The sequence below is a fragment of the Zalophus californianus genome, chromosome 6, assembly GCF_009762305.2.
Source record: "Zalophus californianus isolate mZalCal1 chromosome 6, mZalCal1.pri.v2, whole genome shotgun sequence".
NCBI classification, from domain to species: domain Eukaryota; kingdom Metazoa; phylum Chordata; class Mammalia; order Carnivora; family Otariidae; genus Zalophus; species Zalophus californianus.
This window is the reverse complement of record NC_045600.1, coordinates 79,076,196-79,103,343: the sequence shown is the minus strand read 5'-3', so window position 1 is coordinate 79,103,343 and position 27,148 is coordinate 79,076,196. Positions and strand designations below refer to the sequence as shown.

General features: G+C 35.6%; 1 protein-coding gene across 5 annotated transcripts in view; it reads right to left on the bottom strand.

Moving 5' to 3' along the window:
• Positions 1–27,148, bottom strand: part of CDIN1 (CDAN1 interacting nuclease 1) — a 204,253-nt gene that overhangs the window by 143,104 nt on the left and 34,001 nt on the right. For 3 of the 5 annotated variants that reach the window (XM_027572446.1, XM_027572447.2, XM_027572448.1), the window contains exons 2-5: positions 11,723–11,768; positions 10,769–10,833; positions 3,603–3,663; positions 210–282 (exon numbers count right to left, since the gene is read on the bottom strand). In XM_027572446.1, the coding sequence (XP_027428247.1) occupies positions 210–282; positions 3,603–3,663; positions 10,769–10,833; positions 11,723–11,768 (245 nt within the window). The remainder of the gene's footprint in view (positions 1–209; positions 283–3,602; positions 3,664–10,768; positions 10,834–11,722; positions 11,769–27,148) is intronic. The other 2 variants (XM_027572449.1, XM_027572451.1) reach the window with 1 other exon arrangement.

Below are 27,148 nucleotides of genomic sequence, written 5' to 3'. Positions count from 1 at the left end.
GAATTTAGACAAAGAAGAAAGCATTATTCTGAAGACGATTTAAGTTGTGGGTGGTCCTTTATATTGCATTTAATTGTCATTAACTGTTCATGATAGCTGTTTTGGAATCTGGCTCTCATTAAGTGACTTGAAATGCTGTGTAAATTATTTTTAAATTGGGGGAAGGGAGTAAAAGAGTACCATTAGAGAAAAGAAAAAAGGTGACTCACGTGGAGTTTCCTCGTGCTCTTGTAGAAATCTCTCCAGTATAATCCGAGCCATTAATGAGGGTGCATAGTCTACCTTTATAAAACACAAATAGAAAATTAAGACTGTCAAGTTGTGCAAGCAGTTGATATTCCAATATTTTGTCAACACTGAAGATTAAGCCGATTTTAATCAACCACAGCAAGCATCATTCATTAAAATCTTTCCTACTCTTGGTGGCTTCCATCATGATTAAATTATAGCAAGTATGATCTGTGCTGGTGAAAAAAAATAAGTGGGCCAAATTTATTGCATGTAAAATTGGAGCAGAAGGATGGAACAACTTGGAAAGAGTATTCACCTAAAACAGTAAAATAGGACTTTTCTCACCTCTCCTCAATTTTTTCCACCGGTAGGCCAATAGTATTGGTTATTCTAGCCATTCTTCTTCTTTCCAACTATCTGTATTTACCACTGTTTTGAATTTCAAAAAAAAAACAACCTTTCTGTTAGCAACTGCCTTCAGAAACTGCCTTAAATTTCCTTAGCCATTAAAAATATGGATTTTACTGATTTTAGTTTATTTTATCCTTTAAGACTTAACCAAAGTTTTGGCATAAGTTCCTTAAATATAAAATATCTTGTTTAATATCTTGTTTGATACCGTAGAGACACTAATAATAAAAAACAGCAATAATAATCCCTGTACTGTAAGATCACATCACCATTCTTAGGCTTATCTGAAATGTTACCTATCAATTTAGTTAATACAGAACCCAAGGATGTACCTTTCTTCCAAAGGATTGAACAGAAAACAGGAATACTCAAGCCAACGGTCATTTTAATTAATTAAAAATACATCTACTCTTTTGGAAACATATTGTTTTCTTTTTGGTTCTCAGATCTTTTATTAACCATGGATTTAATTTCCCCAGAAAATAGGTGTGTGTTTTTCAAGAGCACTAATGCTCCCCTAAAATGTCTTTTTATCTTAGGTGTAAGATAGCAAATGTTCCTCCTATATTATCACCACGAATTTTTCTTGACAGGTTTTCAAGTCCTGTATTCATACCAAAATTTTATCTTGATTTAGTAACTAGACAAAAAGGCTGGCTTCATTTGTATGAACAGTTTTTTCAAATATGTATGTACTTGGATGCCCTTAAATTCCCCAAGTAGAAAGAAATGCTTTCCACGAAGCTGCTTATTCCTAGTAACCCACATCAGAGCTGACACATGAAAAATGGTGAAATTACTGAAGGTAGTCCAGCCTGAATAAGGACTACCTTATTAGTTCAGGTACTTGCATCTCCCTAATTTTCATATTAATCATGTGTCCATCTTTCTCTGAAATAGGGCCATCATGCTTCATGTCAGAATTTAGCATGTAAGTAAAATTCATAGTGCTTCAAATCTCACTTGAAAATATTTGTGTGGAGAGAACAGAATGAGTGATATTATTACTAACAAAATGAGATTTCCTAAAATGTTCATTTTTAGCCTTGAAATAGGAAAATTAGTATTAAGATATTTATAAAAGCACTGATGACCGCCTCTAGTCCCTGCCCCCCCAAATCAACAATACGGTGTTCTTGTTTAAGAGAGCTACTGCATACTGTAATGTACCAATGTTATGTATTTCTCATCAATTTTTACAGTATCCACTGATTAAATATATATTGACTCATAAAGCATTACCATCACATCAATTGTCACCAGATGCAAGCATATGTCATTTAAGTATTAACTATCATATAAAAATGGCAGCCTAGTTGTTTAGAAGCCATAATCTGGTACCAGTCATTCCCAAATTTCCCCGATGCATTCGCAGTCACTCAGAAAGTGCTATTACCTCTGTGCTAATCTGAAGCCAAAGGACAGAAAAAAATCTTTAGTAACTCTTTCTTTTCTTTGGTTAAATATTCTATATATTTGTGGTAAATAACAGGTTTACCAATGTAGGAGAAAATGTGTTAGTGGCTTAAAATTTTCCATAGTACTAGAAGATGGATGGTGAGGGCAGCTAAATAAGCTAAGTTCAACACAAATATCCATTAAAAATTCAAATGAATATAAATTGCTACTACGTAAAACTTATGTCATCAATATCATCGTCTATAAAAATGCGTACCATATTTGCATCACATTATTTCTAGATGCTGTTAGCTCACTCCTTTATTTTTTTTTCATAAAGGACAATCACTAAATTCCTAGTTACAGCACAGTAACCTCAAATTGCTGATAGAATCAACTCATAAATAACAAACAAGTCTGAAGACATTTAAAAACTACCTTGCTTTAGAAGTAGAAAAAAGTAAAAATACATGTTTTGCTAGGAGGAGAAGTGCATTTTATATGTTAACTATCGTATCAGACGGTGTAGACACTGCCTAGACTATTAAAACCTTCTAGTAACTGATAGGTAATTGCTCATTTGCTGACTGTAGTGGCGCAAAGCAGACAGAAGCTGTGAGAGAAACCATCCTTCCTTGCTAATGTAACATGTAGAACGTGCTGCTACCACAACACTTAATGCTCACAGTACTGAGTCATCTTTAATGCAAACACACATTTTCTGCCTTGCTTCTATGTTTTCCATTATAATGCAACACGAAAACAGTGTACATTGCATTCCATCCCTGTGAGGTTTGCATAAGCAGTTCCAAGTTAGACTAAATATTGTATTGCTCTTATTACAGTGGATAAATATTTCAAAGTTTAGGAATTAAATATTTTATTTTTCAGTATGCTCTCTGCCACTATTATGAACTTTTTATAGCTTCTTCATTCATGGGAAATCTTTAGGGTTTCCTTTTTTAAATGTAAGGCTATTATTTGTTTCCCCAAACAGAAGCAGATCAGAGTTAACAAATAAGTTCAATAAATCACTTTATACTTGGTGTTACTAAGAACAGTATGCTTCTTCATATAAAGAGACTTTTCAAGGCATGTATCTTTTATCATAATAAGTTTGCTAACAAAAAAAATACATCAAGTAAACATTACATTTTTAAGTATACAGTTTCTCTCCTCATTTTTATAATAATTAGCATAGGTTTTCTTGGCATATGTCTCTTTACGTAACACAGGTATTTCTCACACTAAATTAAGACAACACATCCAAAGATGAGCATGTCCTGAGCTGTTTGGTTGAAATTTCTCACAAAATAAGAAACCAAGAAGCTGTTTATACATTTACTTTAAAAGAAGTAGACTAATTATGTTAACTGATTTATTAATATATGAAGTTCTTTGTCCAATTATTAAAACTACAAAGAGACCAGGGAGCAATTTAAATGTCTAATGCACCTCAAAACCTCTTTCTTTAAGGTTAATTATAATTCCAAGCAAAGCTACTCTAGATAGGCCCCTTAGGTTTTATGCAGGTTTAAGTAAAATAATAACAATAACATTACCTCATTGGCCAGCTCCAGGAGCACTGGGGCAGTTCCATTTCTCCCCACTCCATTCAGGTACCTAGACAGACAAAGCCAAGTGGTAATGCAGTGACAAGAAAAGGCCAGCATAGACTTGTCAGCATCCCCTGTGTGTACACGTTTCTCCTGGGCAAATGCCACGCTCAACTCTACTTAAAGTATGCTACTGTCATAGGAAAAGCATTGAAGGGAAAAGGAAAACAAACAAAAAAAAACTTACCTCAAAACCACTGGCAACTTACTAACTCAAGTTGGGGGCGTGAGGTATGAGCAGGTTGGGCTCCCTTCCCTTCCATGAAGACAGAAGTGATTTTGAAAAGAACTAGCCCTGTCACTTGGCTTTATCTATACCACAACCACCTTATGTGAAGGAAGTGAGTTTACTCTTATGGTTCGAAAAAAAGCATCCATTGGTTGACACCTTATTAAGAAACAAATGGAGCAGACCTGTCATCGGTGGGTCAGCACACCTTGTCAGGCAATATAAGGCATCATCTTTTATGTCCTGGATTTCTATCATAACCTCCATCCCTCCTCATTCCCTAACTCCATTATAAAAAAAACCTACAAAAAAACCTCCCCAAATCCATCCCAGACATGGAAGCCAGAGTGATTTTTTTTTTTAAGCAAAAATCTGAACGTGCCATTCTCCTCAAAACATTTCACAGCCCCACATTAAATCTCAAGATTCAGTTATAACCACTTAATACCTCTTACAAATTTCTTCATAATCTGGTTCCCACCTACTGTCCTCGGTCAGTCTCATCTATAGTCACTGTTCTGCACTCCAACCTTCACCTGGAGAACTCGTGATTCAGCTTACATGTAACTTTCTTCAATCCACCACAAGCCAGGAGTAAGTTAGGTGTCCCAAGGTACAATCGATGAGCACCTTGTAAATCTCTCCATCACTTAACACAGCATCATATTGTATCTACTTGTCCACCTCAAACCCATCCCCCAATGCAGGGTTGAAAGCCTGATGAGGGTAGAAGAATTGTATTTTATTCCATTTACTATGCCTAAAACAGTTTTTGGCTTAAAATAGGTGACTGCATTATACATACATATTTTTTCTTTAATAAATGGCTGATTTAATAACTATTAAAAGCCATACTGGATAAGAAAAGAGAATTCAACATGGATGTTTTCTCTACAATATGCTGTTTGAGTGAATAAACTAACAATATCTGTTTGATAGTAAAAATCAAAGTCAACAGATGAGGTCTTCCACATAACTACCACAAGCAGACACTAAATTGTATTATTTCACAAGTGTGTTTATGAAGATGTTATGATTTTCCTATAAACAAAGTGGAATAAAAGTAAATTATTCAAGGCAGGAAGTCTCAGGATCATTATAACTTCAAAGTAATTCTAATAAGTTCATTTTCCATATATTGGGGACTTCCTTGAAAAAACTGTTTAGGAATCTAATTGAGAAATAAGCACTTTCAGAAGAAAAGAAAAAAAAAAAGGCAAGTGTGGTTTAGAGAAAGGTCCCTGGGAACCAGCTTAGCTCAGAACCTCACATCAACTCACAACATTTCCATTGCACTGATAGGGCTGCTCCGGAAACAACCAATCCGTTCGGTCAAGTCTGATCAACTAATCCTGCATTCAAAGCCACCAAACATGCACATTCATTCAGAGTTCAGACTCTGGGTCAGATTAGTTAAGCCTATACTGATATTAGGGTATCTTCACAACTTTCTACTCAACATTCATTTATCCCACAAATATTTCTGAGAGCTAACTTGTATTGGGCCTGTTCCAGGTTCTGAAGGAGCAGCAGGGAATAAAACTTCCATGGTTCCTGCCATCACAGAGAAGATATTGCAGTGGAGAGACAAACAATGAAAACACAGAAATACATACATAATATACTGAGATATTCTACGATAAAATGGAAGCTTAGACGGGTTGGTCGGGAAGCCATCTCTAAGGAAGTGACACGTGGGTCGAGGCCCATAAGAAGGCAAGCGGGGAGCCATGGGAGGAAGAACGTTCCCAGCAAGACAACAGTAAGCACAAATGATGGGAATGTGCCTGGAGTGTCTGAGGACCAGGAAAGGCTCTAGTGTGACCAGAGCAGAGCTTTGAGAGCTGATAGGAAAAAATGAAAAAGAGTAGCTAGACCTCAGACCACTGCCTATGCCAGGGAACTGTTGTTTGGACTCAAAACTCTGTGGTTTCACGTAAATGTTGCATTAACCATTAACCAATGGAGCGCCTCTGTTAAGTTTAAAGAACAGGAGATGGTCAAACAATAACCCACTATATCTATATAGAAACATGTTCATACTTAATACAGTGGAAATTCCTAATTATGAGCTTGTTAAAAGCTGCCTAGTTGCCAAGAAACAAGACCCCAGGGTACGGATGAAACCCGTCTGGGCTCTCTTAGCCAGTGAACAGTAAAGCTCTGAAATGGAACCCCATCTCCCAAGGTCGACTGAGGGGCCTTCAAATGTTGAAAAGGGTAGACTGCTTCTGAATATATTTATTCTCCAATTTGTTTCCTAACTATATTCCGTAACACTTCAGAAATGCTGGGGAAAAGAAATTAAGTGAAAATTAATTTGAAGTAAGTTTTCCTTTCTAGGAACTTTAACTGTCTTCTATACCAAGTGACAGATCAGTTTTATTCAAATTTTTAGATATGCAATCAAAGGAGCATGCTAATTACAGAAAACATTCAGTAAGGACATGATCAGAAATTCCTAATGCTACCCTTCTCTGTATTCTCAAAACATCTTGTGCAAACTTGCAGTGTAGACTTTCCATACATTTACAATGGTTTGTTTCTCTCTTCAATTGGACTGGAAGCATCTTGGGAGAGGCCTACACAAATGAATGCTGAACTTACATCCAACAGATCCTTAGCAAAGATCTGAATTATAACTGAGATATAAGGATGTGATTATGGATACTACATTAAGGTAACCTGGGCCATCTTCCTAATACCTATTTGTAAATTAAAACTACTTTGCACAGAAGCTATGTGCCATCCTCTAAGCTTTGCCATAAGAGGGCTAAGAAATGTTTACCTTGTGGGTTGAAACCACCCTTAAAAGATCTTCACGGAAAGTCCATTTTATGTTTCTTTGAGTGTGAAAGATTTATTAGCATCTAAGATTAAAATGATATGTACTGATTTAAAATATTTTTTAAAGATTTATTTATTTATTTGAGAGAGAGAGCACACATGAGCACGAGGTGGGGGAAGGGGTACGGGGAGAAGCGGACTCCCCACTGAGCAGGGAGCCTTATGTGGGGCTGATCCCAGGACCGTGGATCATGACCTGAGCTGAAGGCAGATGCTTAACCAACTGAACCACCCAGGCACCCCTGATTTAAAATATTAAAAAGTTATTTGATCTTCATTATTTTATAATAATTACTATTTTCAAAATTATAATGGCATAACCAAAAAACTACCAAAATTCTGTTCTAAGCTTACAGCTGAATACCACCCTTTGTTGATTCTACTTTTAAAATTTCTGGAGCCCATCTCCAAGTATGCAGCTAATTTTTCCCACTAAAACAGAGCAGCTGAGGGCAGGTACCATGTCTTATTCACATTTGTATACTTGATTCCTGGCTTGGTAGATGGGACACAGTGAGTGCAAAGTAAGTTGTGATAATTAAACAAAAAAGTAGTTCAAATTTTCAGAAAGTATTTTTGTCATGTAATGTCAATAACATATTTGAGCTAGCCTTTCTTCCATGTGAACATCCGAATGAAATTCAATTGATCTGATTCTCTAAAGCTAATAAAGCTTGCCCTCAAACAGTGTATGTTGGCAGAAGGGAAAAGATGGGAGACAACATTTCTAAACTTTGCTATTGATGGGGCTCTGCAAATCTGACCACTTGTGAGTGTGTCTGTGTGTGTGCATACATGCCCCTGTGCAACAGTCTGGATGGACCTAAATAAATTTTACCAAGTATGTTTCCTGTTTGGAAATAAAATGCCATTGATATGGGGGGAAAGAATAGAGCTGTTTTCAAAATGAACACCAAGCTGTATCTGTACATACACAACATAAAGAAGTGAGGAAATTTCCTCAATAATTCAAAAGCTTGAGAAAACATTTTCAGCTGATATTTGGATACTCTGAACTTTCAGTTAACCATGATGGAATCACACTGTGGACTATATGGTTTATAAATACAGATTTTGAATTCTGAATTGAGATCATCTTAACACTAGCAAGAATGCAGAGACAAAGGAATTCTCTGACTAGGTCCTGGGGGAAATCATTATAAACTTTCTAGACAGTAATTTGGCAACATATAATAAAATCTTTAAATGCTCATTATTTGCACCAGTAATTATACATAGAAATCTTAAAAAACTAATCCAAATTGCAAACACTTATGTACCAAAATGTTTATCACAGTATTATTTTTATATTGCAACATTAGAAACATATATGTTCAACAGTTATAATTCAGTAAATTATGCTACTTTCATATGATGAAATAATGCAATCAATAAAATGTTTACAGAAAGCTTTCTACAAAGTGATATTATGTTATACACATTTTTCCAAGTACAAAATTCAGGATTCACAATGGTATATATAGTATGACCTCATCTATACAAAAATGGATTGACAAAAGACTAGAATGAAAAATACCACAGTGGTTACCTGTGGCTGCCACAATTATGTGCGATCATCCATTCCTTTCTATACCATCACAGGTGTGCTTAATTTCTACAATATGTATTACTTTTATAAAAGAAAAATAATTAAAGAAAGTATTAGTATTGTCAAACTGCTTAGATATGTTTTGATATAATACAATTTGCCTTTATTATTATCAGCTGGAAAACAAAACTCTCGTAAGGCCAATATACCTTCGAGAATACAGGGACATTTAACCATCACGTTTACAAGAGGCTATGTGGTCAATCCATCTGAAAGGTAACAATGTGGCCCATCTCCAAGCACAGAGTTCAGGGCAAAAAGCCAGGGAACAGGGTGGTCAAGTAAGAATTTGGTGAGACTGTTTTCTTATTAGACTGTCCATTACAGCCTAACTTCACATTTCTACTTCAAAATTTGTGACTCCTTAAACAACTGAGATTCTCACATTTAAATAAATTTATAAATAAATATAAATATATGTGTATATATTTCTGTATTCTTATTGCTCACCCAAATGTTCATCATTAAGTAACTATATTTACAGGAAAGAATTTTATTTCTGGCTTGACCTACTCAGATAATCCAATAAAGTATGTTCATACCTCAATAATTAAATACACTTTTAAATGAAACTAAATTTTAAAAAGCAGCACTGAGAGGTCTTAGAAATCATCTAAGTAAAATGACCTTTAAACAACAATGAAAATGACTGTCAGAGGGCAGCCCCGTGGCCTGTAAGTGGATCTCCAAATTTCTAGGAAAGGCTCTATTTTCTACTGCTTATGTTACCAAAGCTTTAAAGCCTGGACATAGAACCAAACTTTTATATGACGGCCTAAGATGATCATTTTTATAAACAAAAATGTACTTTGTGACAGGTAAGTAACTTTTCAGTCTCTCTTTGGAGGGTTTGGATTCCAAAGCTGTTGTTGACTTCATAGCACTTTGTGACACATTCTTCATTTTTCATGAATGATTTAGGTTATAACTTGCATTCAAATGTTGATGTCAGTGAAAAGACTATAAATTTGGAAAAAATCAATTCAAATTCTACAAAGACTTGTTCAGAGGGGAATTCTCCTAGACACAAAAGTGTGTGTGCATATGTGGTGTGTGTATCTTTAACAGACACTACTACTGAAAACTGAACACATCTCTTATCATACATGGCACGGTGTATAATTTTTTAAAAGGCTAATAACTTCAATACCTTTTATTTTCAATAAACACTTCTCAATTCTTAAAAAATGATTTTCCAGAAACACAATACCGTATTTATTCTAGATACTCATTTCATTCATAAAATTTTCGTGCACAAAAATCATTCATCTAAAATTGGTGGTGTCACTCTCGCCACAGAAACGTTGATCTGTCAATCTTAGGTGTGATAATTTAAGAGCATATTTCAGACAGCTTTCCTTTCCAGTATGTCCTTGAAATATTTAAGAAACCAACCAACAATTCTAATGCAAACCATTACCATTTACAGTTATAAATTATTCAGTCATATTACAAAGACAATATCATTTTTAGAATTTTTTTTAAAAAGCTACTTTATTTTTTTTATTTTATTATGTTATGTTGATCACCATACGTTACATCATTAGTTTTCGATGTAGTGTTCCATGATTCATTGTTTGCGTATAACACCCAGTGCTCCATTCAATACGTGCCCTCTTTAATACCCATCACCAGGCTAACCCATTCCCCCATCCCCCTCCCCTCTAGAACCCTCAGTTTGTTTCTCAGAGTCCATAGTCTCTCATGGTTCGTCTCCCCCTCCGATTCACCCCCCTTCATTTTTCCCTTCCTACTATCTTCTTCTTTTAAAAAACTACTTTAAACATTCTGTTTTAGAACAGAGGTTGAAAACTATTTATAATAAATTAGGCCGAAATTAAAATATCCCCTGGACACTATGTTGGTGATTTAATACCCAGATTTTCTTTTTAAAATACAAAACCCCATTTAAAATGTGACAGTTGTCTATTATTATCTATCTCCATATGTCCTTACTTGACATGTCTTTTTTTTCCATTTCTAAAATGGCAAACCCAATACCTATGATGCAAGATAGAAGTAAACCAAAATTCAATCTTATTTTCTAATGTATTTTTCAACTTGTTGATCTAAATAAGAAAACTTGATTTGAGAACTTTCATACATATATGTAGATACATGTGTGTATTAACATGCATCTATACAAGATATGCACTTACAATAAGTTTAAAGTAGCCAACTGAGATTTCATAATACTGTAAGGATCTCTCACGTAGTATGCATACAATCAAGACAGTCTCACCATATTCTTTAAACACACCATTTGAGAAATCATTAAAAAAATATACCTTAAGTCTTAAGTAAGACTTGTATCGCAATGCCCTGAAATGTTATATAGACAATTAATTTAGTAACCTAATTTATTCATAATTATTATTACAATTAATAGGTACTATGATACCCTCTAGTGGGGCAGGCAGGTCATACCTCTGATAATAACTTTCAATCGCTTCTGAAGTATGATGTTTGGCATGTGTTCTTTTAATATGTTTCTGAAACAAAACAAAAAAAGATCTTTATGTTGTGTCACACATCAGTTTCAAGAACAGAATGACACATCCCTCCATCCTAATATCTAGCACATAGGGCAAGCTGAATAATAGTTTGGGGATTTGACTGGTGGTAGGTCTTTTTTCCTTCTACTTTATGAATCTATGCATTTTAATCTCTACTGCTTGGCCAGGATGTCTTCAGCCTGTACCACAAGGTACAGTATATATGTAAAAGCCAACAGGGTCATAGTAATTGAATCTAAATAAGTTTGCTTAGGGTTGCAGAGGGCAAAGAAAAACTTGTTCTCTCTTTCAACCTTTGTATTAATTTTCCCTCAATTCAATTCCATCTAAGTCCTCTGCACTCTAGTTTTACAATCCAATTGCCATTTTTAACCAGGAAGAACATTGCTTAAAAACAACTTATTTGAAAACTACAAAAAGTAATTCCATAGAGACTTGCCACTTGACTGACACCTGTCATCTCATGATAAATGACTCCATTTTCTGCCTCTCTTGCCTTCTGCCACTCCAGCAATGGTCATTTATCATCATCTCTGTCAGCAATGGAAAGCAGCACTGACAGTGCAAGTCAGCAAACATTTAGCACATGGAACCACGCAACACAGGGAAATTATTATTGTCAGAATAATAATGGTTTAGCATAATTTATTACAGGTCCACCAAATAAGCAAAGGCTAGATGTTATTAGACAGATGGATGGGTAGGCTTGGCAGGCCTCCACTGAGACGCAGGCGGTGCTTGATGTGGAAAGGAGAACATCCTCCAACCCAATCAGAGAGCTGGCAGTTCAATTACAAAGAAATAAAGGGACATTCATCATTCAATTAGGCACCTGTCAACCCTCACAAAGGAGAAAACTTCTAACCTGGTACTCCTGGGAGAAGATGCTCAGCAGAGTGGCCTGCGATTGACTGGAACAAATAAAAGAAGGACAAAGTTAATTACTGGAGTGCACGGCAAAGAAACAAAAGAGAAAGGAGCTTCAAAGGTAGGCCTGCTGCCCTGTAATCTAACGGAACATGAAAACAAGTGTGGAAAAGTTGTTCCAGATGAACACCTCAAACAAAGGCTTCCTGCTGCTAGGTCAAGGAGACAGAAAAAGGGAAAGGGAAAAATATGGATGGTCTCGGAGCAAACGATCATACAATTTGGACATGTTTTTAACTTTAGAATGATTATAAATCACGCCTGCAGCGTGCAGTTATGTTAAAACAGACCAAAAGGAAGCAAGGTTTATTTCCATTAGTAAATGATAAGAGTCAAATCCCATAAACAGTGGAGAACAGGCGGTTCACTCGCTGGCAGCATTCTAAATTTATTTTGTTAGTGGACAGGTATCCTCTTCTGCAGCTATCTCAGAGTCAGGGGGACAAACTTTGGTTTTTCACTAGAAGTAGCACCGAGAGACCACTGGAACGTTCCTACTGACACTAGCGGGCTTTGAAAATAGGAGCTTTCACAGCAGAAAGCCGAGGTCCTAGGGGTACGTCATTCCCAAAGACGGCCATAAGCCCTATACATCCAAGACTCCACACAATGTCAAACACTTGGCAGTGAAACAACCTGGAAAACACCCTTCCCAAGTGGGAATTTGCCTCTCACAATTGTGAACATTTAGAAATGTAACAGATTTTTTTTTTCCTCTAAAAAGCAATCAATATCCTACTGCTACTCTTTTTGATTGCCCTCTGTAGATATATCTACCTTATCATATCTTGAGAACAATTAATTATTTCTGATATACTTTCCTACTAAATGCTATCTGAACAAATTACAGTGTTAATAATTCGACTTTTATGGTACACCAAAGCACTATGAATAATTAAAATTTTTCTATGCATGAATGAAACCTCTTAAGCTCATCACAGGTAATTTGGAGAGTGTGAAATAAAAACAATGACAGCATATTTCTTTACTCGCTGCCACAGTGTTGTCATCTTCTGCACACCATAATAGATTTGGCTTCGAAACCCTTTCCATTCTCGTCAGGCTATAAAAAAATAGGTTAAAAAAAAAACACAAACACTGTAAATGTTTAGCATGGAAAACCGATTGTTACTAAAGAACTGCTTCAATAACTCAAAAGCACTGAGATTGAATAAAAAATTATAAAAAAATTATAAACTCGCTATAGTCCAATTTTTTCAGTTTCCCTTTAAAAATAGAAACCACCTTTGAAAAAGTCAATTTTACACATAAAATCTTCCTATTATTCCTGGCTTGTCTGAACTTCATATGAAATCACATACCCCAATAGGGTTTCTGACAAAGCTTCTGAAAAAAAAAAAATGGCAAAATTAAGCCCAGATCCTTACAAACTACTGAATAAGTCAATACATTAGATACTTATGTGCAATAAACAGACCCCCTCCTCATTGTACAGCAAAACATATTTAGGTTAGCCATTTAATGATGGACAAAATGTTGGTCTCTAAGGGTCAGAAAACATGATGGAAATAAATGTGCTTGTAATCGGCAAGTTGGGGACCAATGATTAAGGAGGAGGAAACAAAACCGTGAATAAAACAAAAATGTAACTGTGGACACCCAGAATGGGAAGAGTAAGAGACAGCTGGAGAAATAAGTTCAGGAATAAACAGTTTCAGAGTAAGAAGTTGGTCAGGAGTTGAAGGTACTGTAAAAATGGAAGATGAGATAATGTCTTTAGCCAGGAAACTACCTTTAAACTGCTTAGAATTCAATTCAGTGGAAACTGTGGACAGAGCCTATGAAGTAACCCATTTTCTCAATGGCCAATGGGGTTAGAGAGAAGATTCCAGGAGGAGGTAAAACTGGCCTAGACATAAAGAGAGCAAATGACATACTTGGCACAGTAAAAAGGATAGACAGACCTGGGTCCAAAATGCTTTGGGTTTGGTTGACTAGACAGAGCTGTAGAGAGCTGAATGACCTCTGCCAGGTTATTTGCCAACCAAGCTCTGCTAAGCTTACAGAAGAGTGTTCTGAACATGACTCATACCTTAAAGAGCAGGAAACTTATTAGTGCAACCAAGACACTGACTCCAGTGTATATCATTTGTTATTTTCCTCCGGAGTGTTAATTCTGAGAAGATATTCCAAAGGGAAAGAGGCAAGAGGAAGTTAGAGCAATCACAATCTTCAAGGGTACAGCTCTGAAGAGTTTACCATGTCTGCCCTTCCCCCACTGCAACCTCCCAGTGTTTGATTTGATTGGCGAAGAGTGCAGAAGTTTTGGTATAAATTCAACAATCACCAGGTTCACAGGAATATGGTTTTCAGCCAAAGAAGAGGGGAGAAAAAGACACTGTGTAACTGAAACGTCTATCTTGAACACCACAGTCAATCAGTCAGCAGTATTCACTGAGCATCTATACTGTCCCGAGGTCATGGGTAGGGGGAAATATGCCATCAAGATAAAAAAAAAGAAAAGAAAAAAGAAAGTAACCAACTTAGAGGAAACTTTCAACCTGTATGTGCAGCCAAAAAAGCAAAAATGAGAACACTGTCAAGTACCAACATATTTTTTAGGGATCTAGCAAAGCAAATCACACTCTGCATCCTCACATATTTCAAGACTACACTGGCTTTGGAGCCTACATGTTTCTCTGAGCATATATGTGTTTTAGATTTACATGTTCAAAAACAGAGTCACTGATTTTGCACAAATGCCCAAGATATATTATTAAAACCTCTTCAAAAATCAGTTTGTCTTTTTTCCCATGCTACCCTCCCAGATTACGCACCTCACTCTGTAGCTTTCTGAGAAAAGAAGAGCAAGCCAGTGGACCCCTAGAATGGCACAGAAGAGGGAAAGAGCCCAGGGCCTTGAGAACATTGTTGAGATGCTCAAGCAACCATGAATTGAACTGACCACGCTCCATACTTCTGAGTAATAATATATGCCTTTTTTTTTTTAACCTTCAAAAAGAAGAAAAATACCCACTCCAGTTTCTATGTGTTCTGGAAATAGGAGACGTGATGGAGGAGGAGAAAAGGTACTCCATCATGATGGCACGTGTATGGGATGCGCTACTTGGAAAGGACTGTCCATTTTTGTCCTTTCTAATTCTCTTCTTAGCTGGCAGCTACTGTATTTGGCTTCCTTAAAATTATTCCTCTGCCTGTCACTGTGTCACTAAATTGATATACCCAGAGATCATAAATTGGGCGGTGTATATATAATTTTTCCATACAGACTTTAAATATTGATAGAGTACTATTTACTCTCATTTTATATTGCATCCAGAACTCTTCAAATGTCAAGTATATGAAAAGGCGATATACCAGCTCCCCATTCAATATTTAATCAACATGTCCCCAAATCCGTCCAGCTAAGATACTCAAGTAACCTGAAGCATATTAGAGAAAATGAACATCAGAGGGTTTCAAGAGTGCTGCAGAGACTAGGAGCAGACAGAGCTCAGCACAGTCCTAGTTGCAATTCAACTTTCATATAAGAAGGAAGTCCTCAAGTTCCCAGTGGAGACTTAAAAAAAAAAAAAATAGAATCTTAAGGAAGAAGACACCACACATTTTATGTTCTTCCTCTTTCAAGTACCCAACCTCTGAAAAAAGACCATAAAAAAGTAAGTACCATTATTTAATTTCCAAGCTCCTTTGCTACAGAATCTGGGAAGCTTAAATGCCTATACTTTACTGAGCTCAAAATTCTCTGAGCAAAATAAATATTATTTCTGGGACTCAGAAAGCAGTAAACCAATTAAAGGGATAGGAAGCAGGATACTCCTACAAAGCAATAGACTTGGAGACCTCATGGTTACAAGGTGCAACCTCTCTTAAGTCTGTGAAAGAACACAATGGAACACTGGCTCTTTGTGGTTAATGATTCAGAATACTGGTCAAGGAAGGTCTTCTATGACAGCAATGCATCTACCCTCCCTCACTCCCACCTTCCTACACACCTACACACAAATTTCAAACGGAGAGCCTTTTTCCACCCTATAAAATCAAAATGAAATTCAATAAGATAGCAAGACTTGGTACAAAAAAAAACACTTTTTTTTTTTCGGAAACAGATAATGCGAAATGGAAACAATCTGGAGAGAGATTATACTGATACTCTGACACTGGGGGGTGGGGGAGGAGCAGATAGGAGGACAAAAATAGTTAAATTCAAGAAATAGAGAAATATTTATGCATTCTACCTACTTCCCCATTTCCTCTCTTCCCAATTTTCAACTTCATATCAAGGTTGCAGACTATATTTTATGCCTAATCATGGCAAATATTCCCATAAATAACTATATACATGGCATTAGGCTTAGCAATAATCAATTATCAAAAAAATTTTTGAAAGGCTATAGGTGTTATATATATGAAAAAAGAGTGGTTACTGTCCCAGGCTCTTAACTACTCTTGCGGATAACCTGAAGTCACATATAAAACAGCTCTACAACAAGAGCTAAAATTTATAGAGATATAAATTTTATATCTCTATAAATGTATATATGTAGAGTGGGGAATCAAAATCCAGGCCCAATTCCCAAACCCAAACTCTTCATCTCAGTGCTAGTCTTCCTTTCCAAAAGTTCCCAGAAATCAGTTCTACATGTCATGTGTACTAAAACCCCTACTTGAGCATTTATATGCTATCACATTACACTCTAGACAACCCTGCAAGGTAGGCACTGTTGCTTTTTTAATAGGAAATTGAAGTCACGGATGTTTTGAGCAAATTCTGTGGCCTTAGACAATATTCCTTTTTTTAAAAAAACCAAATTGCAGTTTTCCTTTAACTAGCTACATAAAAATGCTGTTCCTTTTTGTGTTGAAAGATCAAGGAACTACTGACTTCAAGAAACAGTGTAGGATTAAAAAATTGTTGGGTAATTTCCATTATTGCCGCTGCAGCTAAAGTATATTTTGTTAATAACCACACCATTGCCTGAAGTGTCTCTATGTGACTGCATATATGTCTTTTGTTCAAAATGCTATTTACTGCATATAAAGCAGCTTTAAATCCTTCCCTGAACAACACAGTATAAATAACCCAGTCTTGACAACACCCTCTACAGGTGTTAATTTTATTAAATAATATTTAATGAAGGGTTTCCTAGTTATAAAATAGTATATATTCTGCGTAAAGTGCAAAGATGTCCATTGTTAGCATTCTGGCATATATCCTTCCTGTGTTTTTATTCTGTGTCTGCTGTGAGTGTTTGTGTGTGCATGTGTCTATGCACACAAACATTTAAAAATTATGTTTTTAACAAACTTGTCACATGCCTTCATTATGTAAGATATTAACATTTATCTACACCGTTACATATTACTTTTTAAACTATTTTTATTGTGAGACACAATAAGAAAAAAAAACAGAACAAACTTACAGCCAATGAATATACGAAAAACGAAACCACATAGAGCCATTAGGTAAACAAACAGAACACTGCTAGCACCCCAAAAAGCACCCTACTTGATCACCAACCTTTTCCTCTCACAAACGAACCTGATCTTTATGTTCATCTCTTTCTTGCTCTTCTTTATTGTTTTAGCACCCAAATAAGTACTGCTAAGTTGTATAGGTGTGCTCTGCCTGCGTGCAAACTTTACATTAATGGAACCACACAGTGTGCTCTTCTGAATCTGGCCCCTTCATGGGACAATATGTCTGTGAAAGTCACCCGTGTTATGTTTTTTTTTAAAGATTTTATTTATTTATTTGACAGAGAGAGACACAGCGAGCGAGGGAACACAAGCAGAGGGAGTGTGAGAGGGAGAAGCAGGCTTCCCACGGAGCAGGGAGCCCGATGCAGGGCTCGATCCCAGGACCCTGGTATCATGACCTGAGCCGAAGGCAGACGCTTAACGGCTGAGCCACCCAGGCGCCCCAGTCACCCATGTTATTTAAGTGCAGTTAAATCTTTCTCATTGTTATACAGTGTATTCTACTGTATATCACATTTATCTATTCTATTGTTGATGGATATCTGAACTGTTTTCAGTCTTTTGCTAATGAAAATAATGCTGCAGTGAACAATCTTGCATACCTTTCGGTGCACGCGTGCACACATTTCTAATGAATATAAATGTAGGAGTGAAATTTTGGGTCATCTGACATGCACATCTCTAGCATCAGTAGATGTCAAACAATTTTTCAAACTGTTTGTAACAATTTTAAACTCCCACCAACTTTAAAGGAAAGTCCCCATTGCTGATCATCCTTGTCTCATAGCTTGGTACTTAGTCCATAGCTTGCTTTTTCATTTTCTTTATGGTATCTTTTGAAGTGCAGAAGCTTTTCGTTTTGATGAAACCCAATTCATCAATTCTTTAATTTGATTATTCACACTTTCTGTGTGTCTCTTCTAAGAAATCTTTGCCTACCTACAGCCATGAAGATATTTTCATATATTGTCTTTTAGAAGCTTAATAATGTTAGCTCTTACATTGAGGCCTATGATGTATCTTGGATTAAATTTGTACCTTGATAGGAGATGGGGGTTGCAGTTTGTTTTTGTTATTTTCAAATGAATATGTAATTGACCACACACCATGTGCCCACTGAATTATCACTATTGCCTTTGAGGAAACCAAATATCTGAAGGTTTATTTTGGGACTTTCTAATCTGTTCCATTGATTGATAATATTTATCTTTACACAGATACCACATTGTTTTGATTACTGTAGCTAAACAATGTATATTTAATGTAATTACTGATATATTTAGGATTAAATCAATCATCTTACTAAATGCTAACTGTCTTGCCCACTTTACATTCCCTTTCTCTCCTTTCTGGTCTTAGTTTCAATTGTTTTAATACTTATTCTTCATTATTTGAACACTGGCAATTTGGAAGTTGTACATTCTTTACAAGTTATACTATTCATTTAATGATTGTCCTACATAATCACATGCCTCCTCAAATGATCATAATTTATTATTAATTAGTGATTAACTGTTGCATGGAAAACACAGAAACTTCACAACACTATCTACAGTTCTTCCCTCCTGCAACATAAGATATTATGGGCATTGTTTTAATTCTGCATATATCTTTTTTTTTTAATTTAATTTTATTATGTTATGTTAGTCACCATACATTACATCATAGTTTTTGATGTAGTGTTCCATGATTCATTGTTTGTGTATAACACCCAGTGATCCATTCAATACGTGCCTATATCTTAAAGTCACAAGGCATTGCTATTGCTTTACATAGTCTCTGTCCACTCGGATATACCAACATATGTACCATATCACTGCCCTTCCTTCCTTCTCTCTTGCATCTGGAATAACTTTCTTTTAATAAATCCATCAGTACAGATGTGTAGGTGATGTCAAATTTTGGTTCTTTCAATGATAATGTGTCTTATTTTTCTACTAGTTTCAGGATTTTTTTTTATCTTTAGTTTTTAGGATTTTTAACTATAGTATTTATTTCCCTTTTTGCTTAGACTCTGTTGGACTTCTTAAATATGTGGGTGGGTATCATTCATCATTTTGGGAATATTCTTCATCATTATGTCTTCAAACATTGCTTTAACACTCTCTCTTCTCCTGAGACTCCAAATAAGTGTACTGAGCCCCCCTTACTATATCCTCCATCTCTTACTCTCTTCATATGTTCCACCTTTTTGTTATTCTTTGTTATTCTGTGTTACATTCTGGGTATTTTCTTCTCTTCTATCTTCCAGTTCACTAATCCTCTGTTCAATAATGTCTAATTTACTGTTAAATCCATCCAAATTCAATTTTTGTATTTTCCACTTGTAGACTTTCTATTGGATTATTTTTCAAATAAATTCCCCATAACATGCTTCAATCTTCTTTAACTCCTTGAATAAAGCACAATTATAAAAATTTTGTTAATATTCCAATAAGTACAGACCCTTTAAGTCTATTTCTACAGCTTCTACTAGCTTTCATTCATGTCACATGTCTACTTATGTGACTGAGTATCTCTCACTATATGTCATTCTACTTGAAAAACTGCTTTATAAATAATTTGAAGACTAAAATGTGATCTTTCTCCAGAGATAATTCTGATTTGATTCTGGGAGCACTAGAAGTCTAGAATCAGCTTAGTCCAATTTTGGGTATTAATTTTGGGGGCCAATGAGGTGAACCTCAAGCTGACATGTAGAGCTGTCTTACTTTCAGGTCACATTTACTCCTAGGGTATGTCCCTTCAGGATCCTATCTCAAAGCTTGGGACATTTACATGAGCACCCACCTTTGCTGGCCCCTGATCCTGAAACCTTGTCTTCTAGCCCTATAAAGCTGTCAAAAGTTCTGTTTAGGACTTGACTATATCTCGTAAAAGGGTGATTAAATTAGAATTCAATGATTAAAAAGTTCCCAAAAGCCCTTATTTTCAGAAATTAAAAAAATACATTTCAAACTAACTCATAGATTAAAGAAGAAATCATGATGGAAATAACAAAAATACATAAAATTGAGCAAGGACAGTGGTAATATCAATAGCTGTGAGAAATTTATTGTACAGATTAGATATTAGGGAGAAAAGAAAAAGAGACTGATTTTATTCTAGGAGGTTCTAACAAACTGAAGATACTAGCAAACAAAATAAAAAAGGAAAAGAAATGTAATAAGAGAATCAAGAAGGAAGAACTGAAGAGGAGTCAGAGAAATTGATCTTTAAGATTCTTTTCTGCCTAAGTCTGCCCTATTTCAAATGTTCCAATTTAGTTAGAGTCTAAAGTATCTAGATTTCTTTTTTCTAATTAAATTTAAGTATTAACTTTTTAGAAAGAGCTATAACATAAATCAGATAAAGAATAAGAAGCCTGGGTGACAAACACTCAATTTCTTGTGCAAAACCAAAAGTCTGGTCACTTTTCTCTAAAGCAATCCCAATAACTTCAACACAATATATAAATAATAGATACATTTATAAGAGGTGTTTATCAATTATTCCTACAATGATTTCTTCTTTTTCCTTGTTTAATAAATCAGATTTAGTTACATTATAAGAAATGCTCAAATTAAGTTTGTGGTAATTTTATTATGATTGGAGAGAGAGAGAGAGAACAGAGAATAGATGAATAATAGCCTGTATGTAGATATTTACAATCTTTCCACTGTTAGTTAAAATTCAACTTACTTCCAACTCTACATAGAGTATTAGCTAGTATATCTTTCATCACTTTCTTCATTTATTTCCAAGCATGCTCTTGTCTTCATGAGCCACAACCTTTCAAACTACTGTCCATCACTGATTCTCTTTATGACCTAATGTCTTTATCTAGAAGCCCTTTGATTCCATAAATTCTATTCAGCCTCCACCCCACAGCAATCTCACTTCTGCCTTCACTCCTTACCTAAAACAAAGGTCACAAAGACGTCCTTACCACCAAACCCCAAAGACATATTTCTTACCCTAGCTGACCTCATGGCAACATTTTGCACTTACTATCCCTCTTTTCTTAAAAATCTTTCCTCCCATGAATTCCAGGCATTATTTTCTAATAACTTTCCTCCTACCCAACATTCCAGGGCACTATTTTCTAATAATTTTCCTCCTACCCTGCTAACCACCTATCTTTCTGTCTTCCAATGGCTGCACATCCTCTTCCCTGCGGTTTCCCAGGGACATCTCCTCAACCCTCTTCTTTTTTCACCCTACATGCTCATGCAGGTGAAAGCACAATCCAGCTGTGTTCCCCGTAACTACTTGCATAACTCCCAAGTATATTATTTCCAGCCTCCATCTCTACTCAGAATCAGTCTCAATTTTATAGCTCCTTTTGGGACTTTTCACCTCTTTGACTAAAAGTATCTTAAAATTAAATTTACCACCACCCTCCTTCCCAAAAATGAGTTTCAGACCCAACTTCCCTTAAATCAATTATTTCTATAAACACAGATGCCTGAGCTAGAAATCTATGGATCACTCCAGAATCTCCCATCCCCCTCACCCCTGAAACAATTAAAAAGTCACCAAGTCTTGTTGATTCTATCATCAAGAGTTGTTCACATCTGTCCCTACTCCCCTCAACTGCTAAATTATTTTCTGATTCACTTCCCTTGCTCCAGGTCTCTACACCCTTTAATCCAACCTCCAATATACCAACAACACTTCTAAAACACATCTAATGATGTTACCCTTCGGGCCTGAAAATCCCAGGAGGTGTCAACTCTCTATATAATGAAGTTTAAACTCCTCAGCAAAGCACACTTTAGGCCCCTTCTTTCTAGCCTCTCACACTCTTTCCCACCTTCAAACCCCAAAGCAGTTTATAGCTTAATCTCACCACATCACTATAAATTACCATGTTCTTTCTGGAGTCTAGAATGTTCTCTCTTTATTCTACTTGGGAGAACTTTTACTCTTTAGAGTAATAACTGGGCTCAGGATACTCATGGAGAACATATTATCACTATTAAATCAAGTTATTTAGTGAAAGGAGTATCTCAAGAATTGAGATATCATGGTATTTCTAACCCAACCCTCTCATTTTAGAAATGACAAAAATAAAGATAACAGAGATGAAATGATTTACTCAATGTTACAGAAAGTGTTATTTTACACCAGGTTCAGGTAAATCAAGGAAAAAAATAAGTTGTGCAACAAGCAGGACTTAATGGGGTAATACTTAGTTTATGTCATTTTAATAGATGGGAATATCACCTATTTTTGTTATTTCAGTAATCATAATGTATCTATGACCAGTGTGTATTGGCTAAACCATAAATACAAATATAAAAGTAAAATATGCTAGAACATAAGTTATATGACCAGGAGAAACAAAACCCACAAAGTTCCCATTTCTCACCACCAAACGATGTGATGAATAGGAAATCAAAATTATGAAGTTTTCCCTCTATGACAGTTCTTTTCTTCTAGCACAAATGCAAAATTTTAAATGTGACCCTACAATATGGAAAGTGATTGTTTTTCCAGGTAATGTGTCATTTCCCCTGATTTAGGACCATTTTTCAGTCCTTCAGAATACTAGCTTTCTCTCACAAATTTCTGGTAGACATCATTATGTATTCCACAATTATTTTTTAAACAATGGGGAGCATCAAAAGCTGTACTGTCAAGGAAGTACCACTAGGAACAATTGTTTTTATTCTGGAAGTGCTTAAAGCCTAATTGTGAAAATAACAATATTTCTAAGTCTTAGTTTCATCATCTGTACATAGACTTATGACTTTAGAAACCATTTTCATCTTAAAAGTTCTAGGATTTTTATCAATTCTACAACTTCTAGGTTTAGATTTATTAAATTTCTCTCTGCTTACAGCACTAAAACTTTTAAGGATAGTTTATCAAAAAACCGTGCCCTAGTCCTAATAATAATGACCTGTAATCATGTTGACACTGGACATTTCTTTGTGGGCCTAACATAACAGGTCTATTCTAGGTCAATAGCTAGAGTGATTAAATTGTTTATTAAGACTTCTAAGCATTTATTTTTTTATTTTATTTTTTTAAAAGATTTTATTTATTTATTTGAGAGAGAGAGAATGAGAGACAGAGAGCATAAGAGCAAAGAGGGTCAGAGGGAGAAGCAGACTCCCTGCTGAGCAGGGAGCCTGATGCGGGACTCGATCCAGGGACTCCAGGATCATGACCTGAGCTGAAGGCAGTTGCTTAACCGACTGAGCCACCCAGGCACCCAAGACTTCTAAGCATTTAAAGTAATCAGACCATAGGGCGAGAACATGAAGGAAAATAATTAACTCCTTTCATACCATGTCCCCCAGTAGAGGTTAAATACTCACCTCTTGGGTCTAATACCACAACTATTTCACTGCTGAAATCCCAGTCTCCTTCAAATTACCTTATTTTTTTGATACAAGACTGAAGACAGATGTTTAATAAAAAGAGCCACCAGAATCTTACCTGAAAAGTTGATTTTAAAAAATTTGTATTTTTACATGTAAAAATATATGCATATATAATAATATTCAACCTAACAATTGTTCAAGTGTCGAAAGAGGGGTGTTTGTTGGTTTTTTTGGTTTGTTTGTTTTTTGTTTTTTAGGAGATCTCTGGCTTGAATTAAATTATCCCGGGAAAAGACACAAGTAAGCCATGAGGAACTAAAACTTCTTTGTAGCAACTTCAAATTGAATGATTGGTTTGGCTCTTAAGATTCTTTTTTTTTCAAAAGATTTTATTTATTTATTTTAGAGAGAGAGAGTGAGAAAGAGCATGAGAGCGGAGACGGTCAGAGGGTGAAGCAGACTCCCCATTGAGTAGGAAGCCTGATGCGGGACTCGATCCCGGGACTCCAGGATCATGACCTGAGCCGAAGGCAGTCGCTTAACCAACTGAGCCACCCAGGCGCCCTGGCTCGTAAGATTTTTAACATGGTGGCCGATGTTGTGGACAACAAAGGTAATCCTTATACTTGAAATGAGTTTAGATTCAGAAGGGCATTTTTCAAAAGGGTTCAAAACACAAAATGAGATACCAAAAAACAATAGTATCAATTTTTATTACAGTGACAAAAATCACTTTCCTGACAAACAACACTCAGCATAATTCAGTAGGCAATCTATGATATTATTACCATGAATGGGATGAGGTAACTATTACCACTAACCAATAACTGTTATCTTTCTCTACCACCGTATCATTTTGGCTTTTCTTCTGCAAAAGCCTTAGACCTAAAATAACACCAAGTAACAATGCTAAATTTTCCTCAGTAATATCCACTGCTAAAAAGATTACTGATTCTGATCTACTTCAAATAGTTTTCTTAAAACATCTGCTTATCAAAACCAAATAAATTAATTTTCCTTTCTCAAGTATTTATCTTAAAATAAAAATATACCAAGTCATTCAGCCAACTCTACAACAACATAAATGAAAGAATGAACATCTTGAGGCTAAAATTCTGTGACCATAAAGCTACTAGTCTATATCTAATAAACATAATTGTTTTTGTAACCTTTCCACGGGGTAAAAAAGTTTAGGATATTATTTAAAACCATTTAAACATTTTCTTATTCTTTTTCTGTATAGAAGTATGTGTTCTGCACTCCTAATCTTTCTTAATTAAATGGTCACAGAGACCTTATACAAATTCAGTAAAAATGATTGGCCAAATTCACTTTATAACTGTTATAATTTATAAAAATCACACTATCATCTTTACCACTTTCTTCCTAAATTTTCAGTTATATTAACATAATGGTATTAATAATTTCATACTCTTTCCGTTTTTTATTCCCTACTCCCAACCTCCAATTACCAAACTGATGCTTTTCATTTAAGAATTTAACCAAAAAAATTGCAGGAATTTGCATAAAAGTAACTTCCTGAAAACTTGGTGCTTTTACATAGCCTCACTAGTGATCGTATGAGGTCAAGCAGACTATTTGAAGCTTCAGATGCTATATTTTCCCTACTGCATTAGCTTGAAAAAAAAATGTAGATTTTCAGTCTTCTCTAAAAACATCATAATCATCATGATATGGACTATAATTAGTCCACAACCACCCCACTTTAATAATAAATGCTGAGAATATTAAAACAACAAATGGAATGCCTTAAAATGCATTAAGTTCTTCTCTCATTAAACACAAAATTTTAACTCTTAACCACAGGGCTTTTATTCTTAATTCACAATCAAATCCTTTTGGCAGTTAATCTCAGCACTTAATGTCATTTGCTCCAATAAAAACAATTTTAAATGGCTGTAAATGCCTTCCTTACCTCTCTATGTGTCTTCAGAGAAACTAGAAGATGAACAGAGATGGAGTTAAGCCACTATGACTATGCACAACACAATTACATTTCCTATACACTAACTTCTGCTAGAATATCCTGTTTGTAACTTCTTTCCATTTCTGTTGAACTCCATCAGTCTAATAAAGTGTGGATACTCAACAAATAGCTACTATCTTGGTGATCATGTGATGATGATGACAAAGATAACAACGATGGTGAAGGGCTTCTTAGATATCAAGCTCTGTTTTATTTACCATCACTAAACTAACAGAAGTAGTAGCATCTTAGAAAATGAGAAGGAGGGATGAAGTATCTTATCCAAATTAACGGAGCCAGCATGTGAACATAGCTAGTTTGGCCTCAAACCCTATGTTCTTAATATGGCAACCAAGAAATAAAATTACTTTCAAGAACCAGTACTCTAACATCACATGAATCTTAGTTGCAAAACAACCTCGTTTCAACAACAACAAAAAATGGATCTTGCAACACAAGCTTCCACTTGTTCAACTAACTCAGCAGATCTGAATTTATCAACCCAGTAAAGTTAATGTGCAACTAGTGGCTTTAAATGAATATATCTTTAGCTATAATCTTTTTTAAAGATTTTATTTATTTATTTGACAGAGAGAGAGAGAGAGAGACAGCGAGAGAGGGAACACAAGCAGGGGGAGTGGGAGAGGGAGAAGCAGTCTTCCCGTGGAGCAGGGAGCCTGATGCGGGGCTAGATTCCAGGACCCCGGGACCATGACCTGAGCAGAAGGCAGATGCTTAATGACTGAGCAACCCAGGCGCCCCTCTTTCGCTATAATTTGATGTGAAAAAATTATATAAAAAGTTGTATTTATACTATATTTATAATTAAGCTTTAAGTAAGCATATGTTCAAGGTCTATAAAAGAAGACACTAATTGTAAAAAATGTGTAAGAGTTTGGGGCTACAGGTGATTTATTTTTCTTTCTTTTTTATGGTTTTAATCTTATTTATATGAAGAAATTAAAATTCAGAGAGGAAAATATAACTTTTCTTGATATGTATACAATATCCTAAAAATATGACTGCATTTCATGTATGTTCCCAAAACACACCATCCAACCAAAAAACACAACAGCAGATACCCTTTATTCTACAGAATTGCCACTTATATTGTGTAAGATTCTTCCCAAATCTTGATGTGCCCAGTGCATAAGCAGCACCAACTTGTGTGTCTCAATATTTAGAAAAGCCTGATTTGGATATAAGAAGCTTAAATTCTCTTCTCAGCATCAAAATGACCTCGAGAGCCTTGCACTCCCTTCCCAGAGCAGAGGAAACCACACAACACCTGCTTGATTTGTTCCCAACTTGTTCTAGACCAGTGTAAGGGTGGGGAGAGGACATCTATAGGCAGGTCCAATTGTCCCCACCCATCCCACAAGCCTACTCAATTCTCCTGAGGAAAACTGGATCATGCCCAGTTTTACCCTACAAGTGACAGTAAAAATGCTGAAAAATCCACTTGAATATAAACTCTTTCAGTTCTAAGATACACACATCAGGTAACAGATACTGAAATCTATAAGCACACTGAAAAGGATCAAATGCAGGTGACACTACGAAGAAAGAAAGAAACACCTTATTTTCAAAAGTTTTTCTC